General features: G+C 44.4%; 1 protein-coding gene across 3 annotated transcripts in view; it reads left to right on the forward strand.

The window, feature by feature from the left end:
* LNPK (lunapark, ER junction formation factor) overlaps positions 1-17,335 on the forward strand; it is a 73,530-nt gene extending 56,195 nt beyond the window's left edge. For all 3 annotated transcript variants that reach the window (XM_054044347.1, XM_054044349.1, XM_054044348.1), the window contains one exon: positions 16,362-17,335. In XM_054044347.1, the coding sequence (XP_053900322.1) occupies positions 16,362-16,561 (200 nt within the window). In that variant the 3' untranslated portion in view covers positions 16,562-17,335. The remainder of the gene's footprint in view (positions 1-16,361) is intronic.
* The last annotated feature ends 500 nt before the right edge of the window (positions 17,336-17,835 follow it).

Consider the following 17,835-nt stretch of genomic DNA (forward strand, 5'->3'; position numbering starts at 1 on the left):
AGGGGAGGCGAGGGAGAATCCTGGACCTGAGAGGGGCCCTAGGAGCACATGCAGTGACAGTGTGCTGCTGGGGGGGGGCACGAAAGGGGGGCTCCTCCCCCACAGCTTGCTGCTGCTGCTGGCAGGGAAAGGGCTGCGGGGGAGTCCTCTTCTCTGTCCCCTGTCCCGGAGCAGCCTGCCTGCACCCCAAACTCATCCCCAGCCCTGCCCCACCCCAGAGCCCACACTCCCAGTCAGAGCTTTTACCCCACCACCACACCTTCAACCCTCTACCCTAGCCCTGAGCCCCTCCAGCACTCCAAACACCTTATCCCCAGTCCCAGCCAGAGCCCTCACCCCCACACTCCTACTCTCGCCCTGAGCCCCTCCCACACTCTAAACCCCCCATTGCCAGCCCCAGACAGAGCCCTGAGCCCCTCCCACACTCCAAACCCCTCATCTGCAGTCACACCCCACAGCCCTCACCCCTGCACCCCTCCCATCCCCAAACTCTCTCCCAGAGCCTGCACCCCAATCCCCTGCCCCAGCCTAGGGCCTGCACCCCAGATCTCCTCCCTCACCCAAACTCCCTCCCAGAGCCTTGGGCAGGTGGGGGGGGGGGTGCAGAGTTTGGGCAGGGGCGGGTTCTGGGCACCACCAAAATTTCTACAAAAATGCCACCCCTGCCTGTGTGATCTTGAGTTATATTAGTTAAACGTTGAGTTGTTTATTGAACGCAGACCCAGATCTTCCTGCTGCTATTGCAGATAAAATTGTATTAACCATTTCTTATTTTCCAAAGTTCTCGGTGTAGAATGCAGTCAGAATGCAGATAAACAGGGAAATCATTGATATAATTGAAAAAGGATTAAGGTGTTCTAAAACAAAACATGCAATCCAGATTGTCAATTAGTTAATTGTCAATAAGTAAAGTATGAAAGTATAATCTATGTGCATCGGACTAAATTTTTAAAACAGGCTGGGATTTACAGAAGAAGGAATTGGGTTCCCAACACCCACTGTTACTGGAATGTGGGCATCTAATTTCCTTATCTTCTGAAAATCTCAGCCCTATAATATACTAGATAAATATTGTACCTACTGTCTTTTAAGACATTATAATAGATGTATAAAACAAAATATTAATTCTCTAACTGTACTATGCAAAAGAATGTTTTCTTGTACCCATATTAGATGGTGCACTATAGGTTGATGCTAATTTGTAATTTTGTCATTATGCACAAACTGACAATGACTTGAGTCAAGGCATTTCATTTGAGCAGCCCTCTCTTATGAAAATAATATTCTCTCAATCTGTCGAAAAGCATTTTCAATAAGCCATTTTTGTCAGATATAATTTATAGCATAAACTCTGCTTACAGATAGTTTTAACCCATACTTATTTTAAAGGGTTTAATTAATGTAACTCTGTAAACTTAAGCTACTAAGCTTTCCTTTTAATGAGGTATAAACTGTAAGCAAGGCTTTTGCAGATCACCTATTAAGACGGTTCTCTCCTGGCAAAAAGTGGCATATTTAATTATAATTACAACAGATGTTGGCAACAGGAAAGTAACTTCTACCAAAATGTTGGCACCATTCAGAAACATGATTTGGATCAGTAACCCTGATAAACCATAGCCTTGGAGTAAGGTTAATGCCATTACCAACATAGCAAAACCACAGTCGCATGGGCAAAATGACTAACAACCTTCAGTAAAGATGACTGGGTCCAATTCCCTCCCCTGCCCCTCTTTCCCCTCCCCCCCAGTTTTGTGTTCAAGTATTCACTAGCCGGCTGCATAATCTTTTATGGTCACAGACCTAGAGGGTTAAAGTACCTGTTGACACTAAAACACTAAGGTGATTGCTCTTCTTTTCTCCATGAAATTGCTTCTGCAGATCTCAACTTGATAGAGATTAGCCAGCAGAGATGTTCCTGAGGAAAACTAGTTGAGCAAATTGCTCTCACATGCCTACCATCTTATCTTGCATCTGAATCAAAAGACTAGTGCTTAGTAAATGTTTGAATTGAGCTCCAAATGGCAGCCTCAATATATCTCAGTAATTGAGAAATTCATTAGGGAAACCATGGTAGCTGGCTTCCCTCTAGTAGATTAAAACCTGAGTCATTTTAGTACTAAATCTCCAACAGAATTTTTAAGAAGCTACAAAGCACAGTTTTATCCATTTTGCTCCTCTGGTTTCATTTGAAGACCGAGCACAGAGTGCTTTAAAGTAATCATGTGTAGTCTTCTCTTTGTCCTGTTAGTTGGGAACAGCAGCTGTTGTTCTGTGTCTCCAAATGTTTCTGTTGAGTGCACCATATTTAATCCCTGTTGGAAAAAGCCAAATCTTGACACTGAAAATATTTGATAACCAAAAATGGAGCATTATATCCAATTAAAACTGTAGAAAGGCAGCAATGTGACAAATCTTGGAAGATCTGTGGTTCTGATTTACTTGACCTTGAGCAACTGGGATTCCAACCTGAGTATGGCACAGAATGCTTTATTGCATTGACAAACACCTGATGCAAACCGATCAGGTGTTCATTTTAAGATAGGCCTCAATCAGCTTTTCAGTACCTTAAATCATGAGGTGATGTTGAACGTGCCCGGGATCTCTGGAGAGAATGGACAGAGCTGCACTTCATTGCCTTAATTTCTTTCTTCTTGATAGATCATGGAAGATAGTATTGGATTTGCTCTTACCCCTCCCTCTCTCCCCAAGCGCTGTCATGGTATACCACAAGGATCTACTTTCTCATCCCTCTTATTCATTGCATATATGGGGCTGCTAGAGCTAGTGACACCCAACTTCATATTTCACCGATCCAGAGAGTATGATTCAGTGTTTTTTCCTAGTATCTGGGTGCAATGAGAGTGAGCTGATTGAGACTCAGTCCTGAGAAGACTCGGTAATTAATGGTAAGTTGCAGTAAGGAAGCAGACGAGCTGGTGGAAGTTATCAGTACCCCTGATTGAGTGTGAATCTACAAGACTTGTAACCAAAGTTTGTAGTTTGGTGGTCTGATTAGATTACCAGCAGCTTTTGAATGATCAACTAGTGGCAGTGATAAGGACTTTTTTTCCTCTCTATTTGATTAAGAGAGAGCAGTCCTCTCTTTGATGCTGACCTTGTCCTTGTTTCATGTTTTTTGTCACCTGTACTTTATAATACTGTAATGTGCTCTTCAAAGTGGTCATACTTAACATTTGTTTGGAAGCTGAAACTAGTGCATGGTTCATCAGCATGCTTCATAAGTGTGGTATCTCATGGCGAAAATGTGACACCTGTGCTCCGGTATCTGCACTGGATGCCTATTGGCTTCCAGGCAGAGTTTATGGTGTTGGTTTTGACCTATAAGGCCCTAAACCTAAATGGCCAAGGACCTTCCTGTCTCCTTATACCATACTGCCACAATTTGAGATCTGCATAGGTACTCAGTTTGAACCTTTGGGTCCTTTGGGAAAGCATCCTCCCCCCAACCCCCCTGGTATACAGCTTCATTCTAAAATAACTCAGATCTTATCCAAGCATCCTACAAAGTTCCTCTGAGTTGATACTTGGATAGAGCTGTGATTGTAGGATTTTTGTTTGGCAGATAATATGTAATATGCTGACTAGTGACTGGTGTGTGGAAGAATTCTGCTATTTTGATTTTATTTTTGTAATTGGCTTGTGTATTGTGCATTTAGCTGATGGCAAAGGCATCCATAGCCCCAAGTGGACAGTCTTTTAAATTTGAGTTTTTAAATAAAACAAAATTGAATCATTTTAACAACAGAGATATCTAATCTCCTCTCCCCAAGGAGATCATGTCTTGGAAGAAACAGTGGAAGCAGAATACATTGATTTATGTAGAAGTCTCTGACCACTTTGGATGCAAAATTGTATCTTGAGGATTTAAAGCCATGTTGTCTTACACTATTTTTCCTAAAGGCTGAAGAAGAACCCAGTAATCTTAGTAATATTGCTAATGTGTCTGAAAGGAACATGTAAAATTAATCAGAGCCATACAAGTGTTCCAAGGGTTGATAGGATTATAAATTGGGAGATAAAAATGAGTCCATTTACTAAGGGATGGGAGAAAGCAGATAAGCCATACTAGCTGCTGAGAAGCCATCCTAAACTTCTTTTTCACTGTTTTTTTCCATTTTCAGTGCTCAAAAATGGGACAGAAATCTTTTTCCCTGAGGACAGTTGGAGTAAAACTTCTGCCCCAATAAAGCTCTGGTTATAGTTCCATGGCTTCTGTCTGACAGGAACATGAGTTATCCATTAGAAACTTGTTATTAGAAGGACCCCGGAGAGGAGATTAGGTTTTGATATGCCATTAACTCAATGTAAACTTTAACTTCCAAGACCTATCAATCAAAGGTGATTGCAGTGCTGGAAAATATTGGAACAAATAATCCAGAAAGGTAGAGAAAGTCAAGGAGTTTCATATGAGCTCTAGATCCCCTATCCTATCTTAAGACTGATTTTTTTTTTCCCCCATAGAGATTTTATTGGCTTTCTTGCATATCAAAAGTGGAATAAAAACCATTAAATTCAAAAATCTGTATACACACCCACACATGAGCACATCCCATACAATTCACTGCCAAAGTACAGAAATCCTGCCTCACTGCAAAGGGGATAGGGAGTCCCCAGACACCAAAGCCCCCACAGGCAGTATAGCGAAAAGGATGTCTTCGCTGCCGCAGGGCAGCTAATGGTAGGCAGGCACAGTCCTCACTGCACATCAAGCAGGAGAGGATGACTGCACATATGACCCTTCCTAAACTGCTGATCTGACAATGGTTTAGGTATCTGATGTTTTGAGATCCCCAACATGAAGGGTTCTTCCACCAGTCACCTCTTCCATGAGGTGACTACTAGAAACAAAAAGATGCTCAAAGTTTTTTTTAATGGCAGTTGGGGCAGGCCAGGAGATAGGCCAATGTGGCAGATGATCGGATATCTTTATTTTTCCTGGCTCGTCTATTTTACCTGTAAAAAAAAAAAGTCCTACCCTTCAAAAGGGAGATTCAGAAATGTAGACTGAAGTTCAGCAGACAACCATGCATGTTTCTAAGACTAAGTGCTGACCTCATTGTTTGGCTACCTACCAGATGCTCCAGAAGAATAGAGACTGGTTCAAATGTCAGATATGTTTTTTGAGATACTTGCAGCAGAGACATAATAACTACTATAGGGGAATAAATCTAGCTTGGTTTGAATGACAGCTCGGAATGACTGATCAAGAAACCAGATCTGAAAGCAAACTTTGTTGGCAAAGAATTGGCTTGTCTCTTAACCAGTAAGGCTTAACATCCTCTAGCTCTGTAAGAGAATAGCACTAGGGCACCATTTCTTAAACCCGTAAGACATTTTCTTTGGAAGAATAGTATTTCTGCCTCCAAATGTCTTATGTGCTTTTTTTCTTCAGACCTCCTGACTCTGGCATAGAGGACTGAGGAGATGAATCAGCTTTTCTTGGATTCAATTACTTCTAATATGACTTTTTTTCAGTGTAAAAATGTCCTAAGTTGTTGACCCTTTTACTCAGTTCAGTCTGACTTGCTGAGGAGCTCTCATCTACCTCTTTGGCAAAACCGCAAAGGGCATATGGATGCAATTGCTGTGTAAATGTTAGGCTTTCTCCTTCAAGAAAAACTAAAATGCATGTATTCCTTCCTTCCTCATGGTATAAAAGCCATGCACACGGAATACCTGTGAGACAAATATCCCTCAGGCAGGTATTTGAGACACTGGAAAGTGCAAACCTCACTAGTGCACATTTTTAAAAGTCAGATTATTTCACTGGGTCTGCTACAGTGGAGAAGAAAACCTAGCCTTTGAGAAAATTCATATATGGTCAAAAACTTGAGTTACTTTAAGACCTTTGGTTGCTTTTGTCAACTCCTAAGCTATCCTGCGTTGTACCAAGAATAATAAAAATAAAAATGAGTATGCCCAATGCAAAAGAGCAAATGAAGGTTCTGAGATAACTTCTGTCAGTGGAAGGAACTACTAAAGAAATGATTAGAAGGTTGGGGTATGTGTTATGCCTCTGTTTCAGAATGTTTTCAAGCTAGGTGACGCATGCACTGCCCCTCATGCTTTTACTACTAGTAAAAGTTCTGTAGTTTGCAAGTCAGGGCATGAGACTCTTTAAAGCTGGGAGTTGAAGAGTTGATTTAACCCAGTAATCCTTATTTAACCAGTGGTTGGTTCTTCTGAACATTTAAAATTCACTTAATAAAGAGACTCCATACAGCTCCCCAAAATGTGCACTTTGGTAGTATGAGGTTTGTCAGTCAATCTAAATGTGACACCATGGAGTTGACTACATGACACAATGCTGATGTCACGTGGTCTATAAAACTGAAACCTGGCATTCTGCGTTGAAAATAGACATTTTGCTTTGTGTGTAACTAGATGAAAACTTTCAAATATTACCTTCCTGTGTCACACTTCACTCTTAGGCCTGGTCTACACTACGACTTTAATTCGGATTTATCAGCTTTAATTCGAATTAACCCTGTAACCGTCCACACAACGACGCCATTTAATTCGATGTAAAGGGCCCTTTAAATCGATTTCTGTACTCCACTCCAACGAGCGGAGTAGCGCCAAAATCGATTTTAGCAATTCGAATTAGGGTTAGTGTGGCCGCAATTCGATGGTATTGGCCTCCGGGAGCTATCCCACAGTGCATCATTGTGACCGCTCTGGACAGCAATCCGAACTCGGATGCACTGGCCAGGTAGACAGGAAAAGCCCCGCGAACATTTGAACTTCATTTCCTGTTTGCCCAGCGTGGAGAGCACAGGTGACCACAGATACCTCATCAGCACAGGTAACCATGCAGGCTGATAATCGAAAAAGAGCACCAGCATGGACCGTGAGGGAGGTACTGGATCTGATCGCTGTATGGGGAGAGGATTCAGTGCTTGCAGAACTTCGTTCTAAAAGACGAAATGCAAAAACTTTTGAAAAAATTTCCAAGGGCATGATGGAGAGAGGCCACAATAGGGACTCTGAGCAGTGCCGCGTGAAGGTCAAGGAGCTCAGACAAGCCTATCAAAAAACAAAGGAGGCAAACGGTCGCTCCGGGTCAGAGCCGCGGACATGCCGCTACTACGCCGAGCTGCATGCAATTCTAGGGGGGGCTGCCACCACTACCCCACCTTTGTTCGTGGATTCTGGGTCGGGGATAGTCTCGACGCCTGAGGATTCTGCCGATGGGGTAGAGGAGGAGGAGGAGGAGGAGGATGAGCTTGCAGAGAGCACACAGCACTCCATTCTCCCCAACAGCCAGGATCTTTTTATCACCCTGACTGAAGTACCCTCCCAAGCCTCCCAAGCCAGTACCCAAGACCCTGACCCCATGGAAGGGACCTCAGGTGAGTTTACCTTTTAAAATATAAAACTTGTTTTAAAAGCAAACGGTTTTTAATGATTACTTTGCCTGACTTTGCATTCGCGGTCAGTTCAGCTACTGGAAAAGTCTGTAGCTACTGGAAAAGTCTGTTAACGTGTCTGGGGATGGAGCGGAAATCCTCCAGGGACATCTCCATGAAGCTCTCCTGGAGGTACTCCGAAAGCCTTGCCAGAAGGTTTCTGGGCAGTGCATCCTTATTCCCTCCTCCATGGTAGGACACTTGACCACGCCATGCTTGCAGCAAGTAATCTGGTATCATTGCCTGACAAAGCCTGGCAGCGTATGGTCCCGGTGTTTGCTGGCATTCAAGCAACATCCGTTCTTTATCTTGTTGTGTAATCCTCAGGAGAGTGATATCACTCCTGGTAACCTGGTTGAAATACGGGAACTTAATTAAGGGGACAGAGGTGGCCGTTCCTACTGGGCTGTTTGCCTGTGGCGGAAAATAAATCCTTCCCTGCAGTTAGCCAAGCGCAGATGGGAAATTGGCCCTGAAGTTTTCCGCGTTTGGCTAGCAGGGATCTTCCCTGTTACCAGCCACGCGGTGGGGGGAGGGTACCGTGATCATCCCAGAGAATTCATGGCGAGGGGGGGGGTCGGCGGCGGGGGGGGGGGTAGTTTGGTGCTTGCAGGGATCTTCCCTGATACCAGCCATGCAGTGGGGGGAGGGGTACCGTGATCATCCCAGAGAATTCATGGCGGGGGGGGGGGGGTTAGTTTGTTTTCTGGTGCTGCTGAATGTTAACAGAAAAACCGCAGCACTCTACTTGCCTGAAGGGGCCCAGACAAGCCCCCCCACACTGCCCCCCCCCCCCCAACTGGCTGAGATTGGCCAGGCTTCTGCAGCACTCTACAGGCTATGCTTGGTATGTGGGAAAGGAGGGTGCAGAAGCTGTAAAACAATGGCTTACCATGGCCGCATGCAAGCCGAATTCTGTTGCCCAGACCTGTGATCTCTAGCAGCAAAGCCACAGGCACTCAGCATTAAGAGGCAAAATGCGACCTTGCACAGAAATCACATGTGCTATGTAATGTGAACAGTGTTGGTCACCGTGAAAGAGTATAAGCATTGTTCTGCAAAATGTAGCTTTTAAAACAATTCTCTCTTTTTTTCCCCTCCCTACAGCAGCTGCAAATTCCTCAAGCCTCCCTCCTCCATCCCGAAGGTTATCACAGATAAGGCGTCGTAAGAAGAAGACGCGGGAGGACATGTTTTCTGAAATTATGCAATCCAGCAGGAGTGACAGAGCTCATCTGAATGAGTGGAAGGAAACAGTTTCAAAGTATAGGAAAGAAGTCAGTGAACGTGAGGAGAGGAGGGACCAACGTGAGGAGAGGAGGGACCAACGTGAGGAGAGGAGGGACGATCGAGATGAGAGATGGCGGCAGGAAGACCAGAGGATGAAGGATGCAACGCTGGGGCTGCTCCGGCATCTGGTGGAGGTTCAGGAACGGCTGCTGGAAAACAGACTGCCGCTTCAGCCCCTGTTCCACCCTCCCCCCTCCCCATGTTCCGTATCCTCCTCACCCAGACGTGTAAGAACGCGGGGGGGGAGGCTCCGTACACCTTCCCATTCCACCCCAGTAGACAGCCCAAGCAAAAGGCTGTCATTTTTTTAACCTTTTCTTTGTGGCTTTTTCCTTCCCAGCAATCCTCCTCCCAAATACCACCCGGGTTCCCTCCCTCTTTTTCTAATCTATTAATAAAGAATAAATGATTTTTAAATGATAGTGACTTTATTTGGTTTGAAAGAAAGATGGGGGAAGGGGCAGGGTGGGTTCCTTACAGAAAATCAGTCAGTAAAGGGGGAGGGTTTTCATGAAGGAGAAACAAACAGATATTTCACACGGTAGCCTGGCCAGCCATGAAACTGGTTTTCAAAGCTTCTCTGATGCACAGCGCTTCATGGTGTGATCTTCTAATCGCCCTGGTGTCTGGCTGCGCGTAATCAGCAGCCAGGCGATTTGCATCAGCCTCCCACCCCGCCATAAAGGTCTCCCCCTTACTTTCACAGAGATTGTGGAGCACACAGCAAGCAGAAATAACAATGGGGAGATTTCTTTGGCTGAGGTCAGAGCGAGTCAATAATGATCTCCAGCGACCTTTTAAACGGCCAAATGCACATTCTACCACCATTCTGCACTTGCTTAGCCTGTAGTTAAACAGCTCCTGACTCCTGTCCAGGCTGCCTGTGTATGGCTTCATAAGCCATGGCATTAAGGGGTAGGCTGGGTCCCCAAGAATAACTATGGGCATTTCAACATCCCCAACGGTTATTTTCTGGTCCGGAAAGTAAGTCCCTTGCTGCAGCCCTTTAAACAGAGTAGTGTTCCTGAAGACGCGAGCGTCATGAACCCTTCCCGCCCAGCCCGCGTTGATGTTGGTGAAATGTCCCTTGTGATCCACAAGTGCTTGCAGCACCATTGAAAAGTACCCCTTGCGGTTTATGTACTCGGTGGCTTGGTGCTCCGGTGCCAAGATAGGGATATGGGTTCCGTCTATTGCCCCACCACAGTTAGGGAATCCCATTGCAGCAAAACCATCCACTATAGCCTGCACATTTCCCAGAGTCACTAACTTTCGTAGCAGCACCTGAGTGATTGCTTTGGCTACTTGCATCACAGCAGCCCCCACCGTAGATTTGCCCACTCCAAATTGATTCCCGACTGACCGGTAGCTGTCTGGCGTTGCAAGCTTCCACAGGGCTATCGCCACGCGCTTCTCAACTGTGAGGGCTGCTCTCATCTTAGTATTCTGGCGTTTCAGGGCAGGAGACAGCAAGTCACAAAGTTCCATGAAAGTGCCCTTACGCATGCGAAAGTTCCGCAGCCACTGGGCATCGTCCCAGACCTGCAACACTATGCGGTCCCACCAGTCTGTGCTTGTTTCCCTTGCCCAGAATCGGCGTTCCATGGATAGAATCTGCCCCATTAACAACATGATCTCCAAAGCACCGGGGCCTGTGGTTTCACTGAATTCTGTGTCCGTGTCCGTGTCCACGTCCTCATCATGCTTGTCGCTGCGCTGCCGCCGCCGCTGCCTCCTCGCCTCGTTTTTCTGGTCCTGGCTGAGCATAAACTCCACGAGAACGCACGAGGTGTTTGCAATATTCATGAGTGCTGTCTTGACCTCAGCGGGCTCCATGCTTGCCGTGGTATGGAGTCTGCAGTGTTCACCCACCCAGGAAAAAAGGCGCGAAAATGGTTGTCTGCCGTCCGTTGCTTTCATGCAGGGAGGGAGGGAGGGAGGAAGTGAGGCTGTACCCAGAACCACCTGCGACGATGTTTTTTGTCCCATCAGGCACTGGGATCTTAACCCACAATCCCAATGGGCGCGGGAGACTGCGGGAACTATGGGATAGCTATGGAATTGCTACCCACAGTGCAACAGTGCAGAAATCGACGCTAGCCCCGGTACTTGGACGCACACCACCGAATTACTGTGCTAGTGTGGCCGCACTCATTTCGACTTTATACAACCTGTTTCTCAAATCCGAATTATCTAAATTCGGATTAATCCCGTAGTGTAGACATACCCTTAGTGAGTAAGGGTAGGTCTACACTTACTTCCTGGTTCGGCGGCAGGCAGTCGATCTTCTGGGATCGATTTATCGCGTCTTGTCTAGACGCGATAAATCGATCCCGGAAGTGCTTGCCGTCGACGCCGGTACTCCAGCTCAGCGAGAGGAGTACGCGGCATCGACGGGGGAGCCTGCCTGCCGTGTCTGGACCCGCGGTAAGTTCGGACTAAGGTACTTCGAATTCAGCTACATTATTAACGTAGCTGAATTTGCGTACCTTAGTCCGAAGTGGGGGGTTAGTGTGGACCAGGCCTTAGACATATGCATCCCCGGACTCGAACTTGAAACTTTTTGGATGACCTTTATTATTTAGAGTGAAATACTGTTAATACCAGATAAAGCACTGTACAATGCAGAAAAGCTTTTGTATACAGTAACTTGTTCACATATCTTTTATGTATATCCCTGAACTGTAATTCTGCTGCTCCATTCTTGTCATACAGAATTGACATCCTGTGGAGTGCTAGGTTGAATTGAATTAAATAAACTTGTTTCACTTTTGATAACCCAGGTTTTCAGAGAATTTTTGAATTTGAAACCATTTAATCATATACTGATTTTTCTAGTTCAGAAAGGTTTAAATTCCCTTGCTTCTAAGCCTTTGTGAACAGAGTTATGAAAAGCCAGAGTTCTTGAAATTCTGCTGCTAGTGGTGGATTCCTTGAGTGTAGAATTACAGGTGGCTGGATGCCATCACTGCTGCAGAAGTGTTACAAAAGCCTCTTGCTTCAGAATTTGAGAGACTAGGCAATAGGTTGTTTCTCTGTTCTCTCCTTTTTCCCCTCTCCTTCCTCCGGCTGTTCCTCCCCACACTCAAAATCTAAGAATCTGGTTTCATGTGTTGCTACCACAGCTTCTTAAAAAATAACTAGTTGCACGTTAGGTCATAGGGGGATTCCTTTCCACTTGGTATTTACTTATTACATGATTTTTGTGAACTCCCTCATAACAGATGCCTACCACCTTAGTCAAACTGAAATCATAATATTGTGAGCTCGCTGGTTGTTGTGGGAAACATTCCCTACCGCAAAGGTAGGACAGTTGACTTCATTAGCTGACTGTGAAGAAGGCTCTGTTTACATGTTTTTGTTTAATACTAAACGCTGAGCAAGGATGTTAAGTAATGCATGGCTGTTGGAATCAGTTTTTTTGTTAAGAGTGCTATAATATGGTAATGGCTTTGACATATTAAAATCTGTCTTAAGCAATCTACAATAGTTGTGTGGAAGGCCGATATATGTAGGTGTATTTTCCTTCAATTAAATCAATCAAGACTAATTGCTAATACTCAAAGACTTCAACTAAATAAGATATTTGCATTGTAATATTTTGTCCTTTTCAATTTCATTTTCAGAGTTTTAGCCCTCTATAATTACAGCTTTTACTAGCATTTAAATTGTGTTACTGAGATCTAAATGACTTTAGACATTTACATTAATCATAACCAATTTGTTATAATGTAAAATTAAATCCTTGTATTTGCACATGAAAGCTTTAAACATCAGAGTTTGTTATATAATAGGTGGAGCTGTTATAAGACCCTGTTTTTAGTTGCATATAACTTTGCCAACTTTTAAGCATTTATGCTGAATTTTTTTATGCATAGCGTTTCCTCAGGTTGAATATTTTTTTTGAAAGTTTCAGCCCAAACAGTTCAGCCCTTTGCCAGAATTATTTTTAAATGATAAAAACTTACTTTTTACTTACCTTTTCACATGCTTGGAATCTTCTTTTGAGACCTCTAGTGTGCCCCTATGCTTCAGTTTAGGGGCTTGAAATTTGGCAGGGGAGTGGTCTCTGTATCAAGAATGTGCCTTTTGCTTTCCCTTTGAAAATCCACCCAAATTTGGCTGCTATAAGCTTTTGAAAAATTGCAGTTCACACGTGCTCAGACTTCTTGGTGGCGCTGCTAAAATCTCCAGGCTACGTTGCGGCTGGGCACTGGAACTGATAGCAGGGGAAGGGTGTCTCTCCTGTGCTTTCAATGGCACTCCCACCCACCCTGGGGCCAGAGCCCATGGAGGAGAAAGCTACCTGACTTGAATGCAGAGAGGATAAGAACTGGGCAAAGAGAGGAGTAGATTGGAACAAGGAGTCTGAGACAGGGACTGAAGTAAGGTATGGAAGAAAATCTGACTGGGAGTTGGGAGACTGAGACTGGGACAAGGAGCCAGGGGGTGGGGTGGGGATAAGAGAGACAGACTAGATGAGGAGTCTGGGGAGAATAATTGGGACTGGGAAACCAGTGCGGGCGGGAAGGACTAGAGGCCAAGGAGGAGCGGAGAGACAGATTGAATGAGGAACTGGGAGATGAAACAGACTGGGCCAGGAAACTGGTTGGGATGAGAAGCCTGAGGAGTGGAGTCTTAGCCTCATCTCATTGTCTAATGAGTCTGGGATGATGAGATGGGTGGGGAAGAGACTAGACAGGGACTGGTTAGAGGGACAGAGCAGAAGGAGTCAAATTGGAGGGAATGTGCAAAAGCCTGTGCCCACTAGACCACACTCCCCTCTAGACCCTGGAATGGAATCCAAGATGCCTGAATCTCCCCATTCCTTTGTGGTCAGCAAATATCTGTGAACCCCCCATCAGTATGACTTACCACTCTGGTGCTGATCCATGTAGAGGATGACAGCCTTCTACTGCTACCATTTACAACATTAGCTCAAGTGGCAGAGATCAGTGTGGTGGCTTTAAAGATTCCAGCGCTGCTGGTGAACCTCATGAGTGTCAGTATGATGCCATATAATGGAATTTGTTTTTTATAGTTTGCTTTCTTAAAGACCTAGTAAATTATATTTTAAAAAAACTACATTAAAAGAATATTAAGGTTGCAAAGTTGAGCACTCAGAAGTTAGGAAATGCCAAAATTAAGGTTGTCTGTCCAACTTTAATTTGCTCCCTTGTGAAAGCCTTATTATATGATCACATATAGTTTTTTCCAGAGGACCCCTGCCTCATTCAATGTGCAGGTTAAATGATGCCCAGCTAATGAGAAGTATTAAATATTTTGTTTCCTCCTCATTGGTCAGTTAGTGTCCCCATGCCTTTACTGCGCGGTATTGAAACTCTCCTCTGAAGACAAAATTATTAATTTGCTCGGGGGGCCGTTCTGTGGTGCTCATCACTGTAGTATCTGTGTACATCACAAACATTAATGTATCTTCATAACACCTGTGAGAGATGAGAGGGAAGTGATATCCCCATTTTACAGATGGGAAGCTTGGCGATTAGTGGACACTTCTGACCTTAACTTTCAGTGCTCAACTTGAGCTGACTAGGATCTGATTTTTCAGAGTACTTAACAGTTCATATGATCAGAGTACAGCTGTGACTTCAGTTGCAGCTATGAGTGCTCAGTCTTCTTGCAAATCAGACTCAAATCTGGATCTCAGGTTGTGCATACAGAAAATAAAGCACACAAAATTAGTAACCAACTGTGAAAAGTTCGTTTAAGTGACTTGCCTAGCACCACACAGGAACTTTGTGTAGAGGCAGGGATAGAATGCAGTGTTTTCCAGAGCAGCATTCTTAACTGAGACACCACCCTTTCTCTTCCTGCATCCCCGCCTCATTCATTACACACCTGGACTCTGATCAGAGGGGCTAGGTGGACCCTGCAACCGTAGGCCAGTGCATGGGGCTTTCCATCCTGCACATCACCTGATGTGCACTCCAGGAGCTGAGAGCAGCCTTGCTTCCGGCTTCTCTCGCTTTTCTCGAGCAAGTCCTTCAGGAGGGTGCTTCCCTCCCATCCTTCACCTCTGCCCCTCCAAAACTCATCATTGGACCCTTATCCTGCAAGCCTCCCCAGCCATTCCCAACATGCTACCTGAGCCAACTGCACAGCGTCCAGCTAGTCTGCCTCCGAACCCTGCCCAGAGAACATCTGTATGTGCTCATGCTTCATACTATCCACATTCTCACCTTTGTGTCCTGCCCTGACACCAAGTGGCAGGACCTGCTGCCACCAGAGGAGGGTTAGGAATCCTGGCAGGCCAGTCTATATTCCAGTCTGGTCCCACAGCCTGCGAGGGATATCATTTGGTGGCTCCTCCACAGAGCTGTGAGCACAGGCATGTACGTGGTGCAGTTCACGAAATCCCCTGATGCCTGCCCCTTCTGCAACGAGGAGACCCTGGTGCACATCAGGTTGCAGCCCCTCTTCCTCAGCAAGAGGCTCTGGAGGAGCCGGTTCTGGCCACATTTTTTCCCACACCTCCTGATCTATGCACACCGCATCCGGGGCCCAACAAAGTTGCAGGACCTCCTCATCAACCTCCTCCTGGTGCTGGCCAAGCTGGCCATCCATCATTCCAGGAGGAGGAAGCTAGACAGAGGGGTGTTCTGTTACCATGGGGCCTATTTTCGGTCCCTTTTCCGCTTACGTCTTTGGGCAGAGTTCCTCTGGGCAGTGTCCACTGACTTCCTAAATTCCTTAGAGAAGCAGTGGATGCTGTCTGGGGTTCTCTGCTTTGTGTCCCCCTCTGGATCTCTTATTCTTTACCTCTGATCTCACTCTCATGCCTGTTTTTTCATTTGTTGTCCCCAGAAATCAACTGTAGTCTGGGCTCATTGGTTCCTCCCCCGTAGTTGAGGGGTTGGGCCTATAGTTATAGGCAGGCCTAAACCCCCCTGCCTCCAGTACTATAAATATTACACACCACCTAGCTTCTGCAAGAGATGAGGCAGGGGTCCTGTGGAAAAAATGGTATGTGAACACACACAAATCAGATCCTAGTCAGCTCCAGTTGAGCTGCCTCATCTCTTGCAGAAGCTGCAAAGGGTCCTACAAACAGCCTCCTTCATTGCCCAGCTCTGATTTAATTCCAGAGTTGGGCTGTCCTGTCCATGAAATGAGGCAGGGGTCCTGTGGAAAAAATGGTATGTGAATATGTAATTAAAGACTATATCATAATGCATATGCACAAGGGTACTAAATTAAGGTTGCATAGGAAACCTTAACTCTGATACTTAATTTTTGAGCACTTAAATTCGCAATTTATAATAACATTCTTGTGCGTAATCTTGTATCAAATGTGCTAGAATATATAAATGCCTACCTTGATAGCTTTGAATTTTCAATATCTTTTCCTCCCATTGTCTACTTTTCTCTCTCCTCCCTCCCCCCCCCAAAAAAAAAAAAAAACTCTGCAAATTCTTACTTTTGGCCTTACCATTAGAGAAATATCAACCCACTGCAGGTTGGTCCTGGTATTTATAAAGAACTTCTATACAGTGACAGTACCCTAAACCTGTGATTTAGAAAATGTTCAAGTCTAAGTCCCACACTTCCTTACGTTAACTGTGTATTCAGTATTTCTGGAAGTGATCAAATTATTAATTTAATCATTTTTTTTCTCAGAACCCATAGAACAAATTACACATATTATTGAGGCAGACCAGATAGATGGTGAGGCATCGAGTACTGAGCAGCAAGGGGTTGAATTATCTGAAGAGGCTGTGAAAGAAGAAACAACAAATGAAACTGAACCTTCAGTTACAAAAATCGATTCCGCTGTTCCAACTGAACAAAGTGATGAGTCTGTCCCAGAAGCAGAATAAGTACTTCAAGTGCCTTAGCTTTGTTCATGCCAGTTGTTACTCTTCAGGTGGGCTTTTTGAAAATGGTTCAAATTAAAATCTCTCTTGAGCTCAGACTGCCTCACTACCACAGTACGTCGAAGCTATGTGCACTACTGGATATTGAAAATTAAGCATGTATTCTTTCAGTGAGCTAATGCACTGCAGAATGTATAGTTGGTTGAAGTCTAACACAATCACAGGTCGCTTTAGCTTAGTTTTGTATATTTGAAAACTAAAATTTACCTACAGGGTTATTTTCCATACACTTAACCAAATGCATACTAAGTTTTAGGTATTGAACATAAGCTGCAGTAATTAGCAACAACTTATCTAGTGGAGTTTTGGTTTTGTGAACTTTTAGGATTTTTTTTAATGTTTACCCATTAAAATTGATTGAATGACTTTTAAATATCTAGATGTTTACAGGCTAAAATGTCTTTAGGCATTCAGCTTAAGCAGTGTGAAAGTGTCATAACTGTAACAGCTTAGTCATTGTCTGAACTTTTTTGACAGAATGCAGTTAAACAGCACTAAGCTGTATTGTAACTCCTTTGGCATTACCTGTGTGCAGATGGGCCGAAGGCACATGATATACAAAATTAGTTTGTGTTTACATAAGGTATAGGAAGTCTCTACTTGACTGTACTTGAATACTGAGCGTTATTTATACCTGTATAATAATGACAATATATAAGTGAATTTTGTGCCTTTGTGTTTTTGTTAAAGGAAAATAAAGACTATCTAGCAACAATATTTGCTTTGTATTTTCCAGAAATCATGGGAAAACTTCATGTGCTATATAGCAACTATAACAGTTTATGGAGACTCTTGAAGGAATATGTCAATTTGCTTTATAAAGAGCATGTATTTTAGTACTTATGTGACTTCGCTGGTAGAATTGAACTGGGCTGGTAATTAACCTAGAAGCTTTTTGTAGAGTTATGTTAATACATTCCACTGTTTTCTAAATGTGCCTAATTTACAATTCCAGTTTTTTTGGTTAACAGCACATTGAATTACTAAGACCATGTCTACGCTTACCAGGGATCGATGCTGCTGCAATCGATGCAGCAGGGTCGATTTAGAGGGTCTAGTGAAGACCTGCTAAATTGACCACAGAGTACTCTCCAGTCGACTCCGGTACTCCAGCTCCCCGAGAAGAATAAGGTAAGTCGACAGGAGAGCGTCTCCTGTCAATGCAGTGTGGTGTAGACACCACAGTAAGTCGACCTAAGCTACATCAACTCCAGCTA

The sequence above is a fragment of the Malaclemys terrapin genome, chromosome 11 (assembly GCF_027887155.1).
Source record: "Malaclemys terrapin pileata isolate rMalTer1 chromosome 11, rMalTer1.hap1, whole genome shotgun sequence".
Lineage (NCBI taxonomy): Eukaryota > Metazoa > Chordata > Testudines > Emydidae > Malaclemys > Malaclemys terrapin.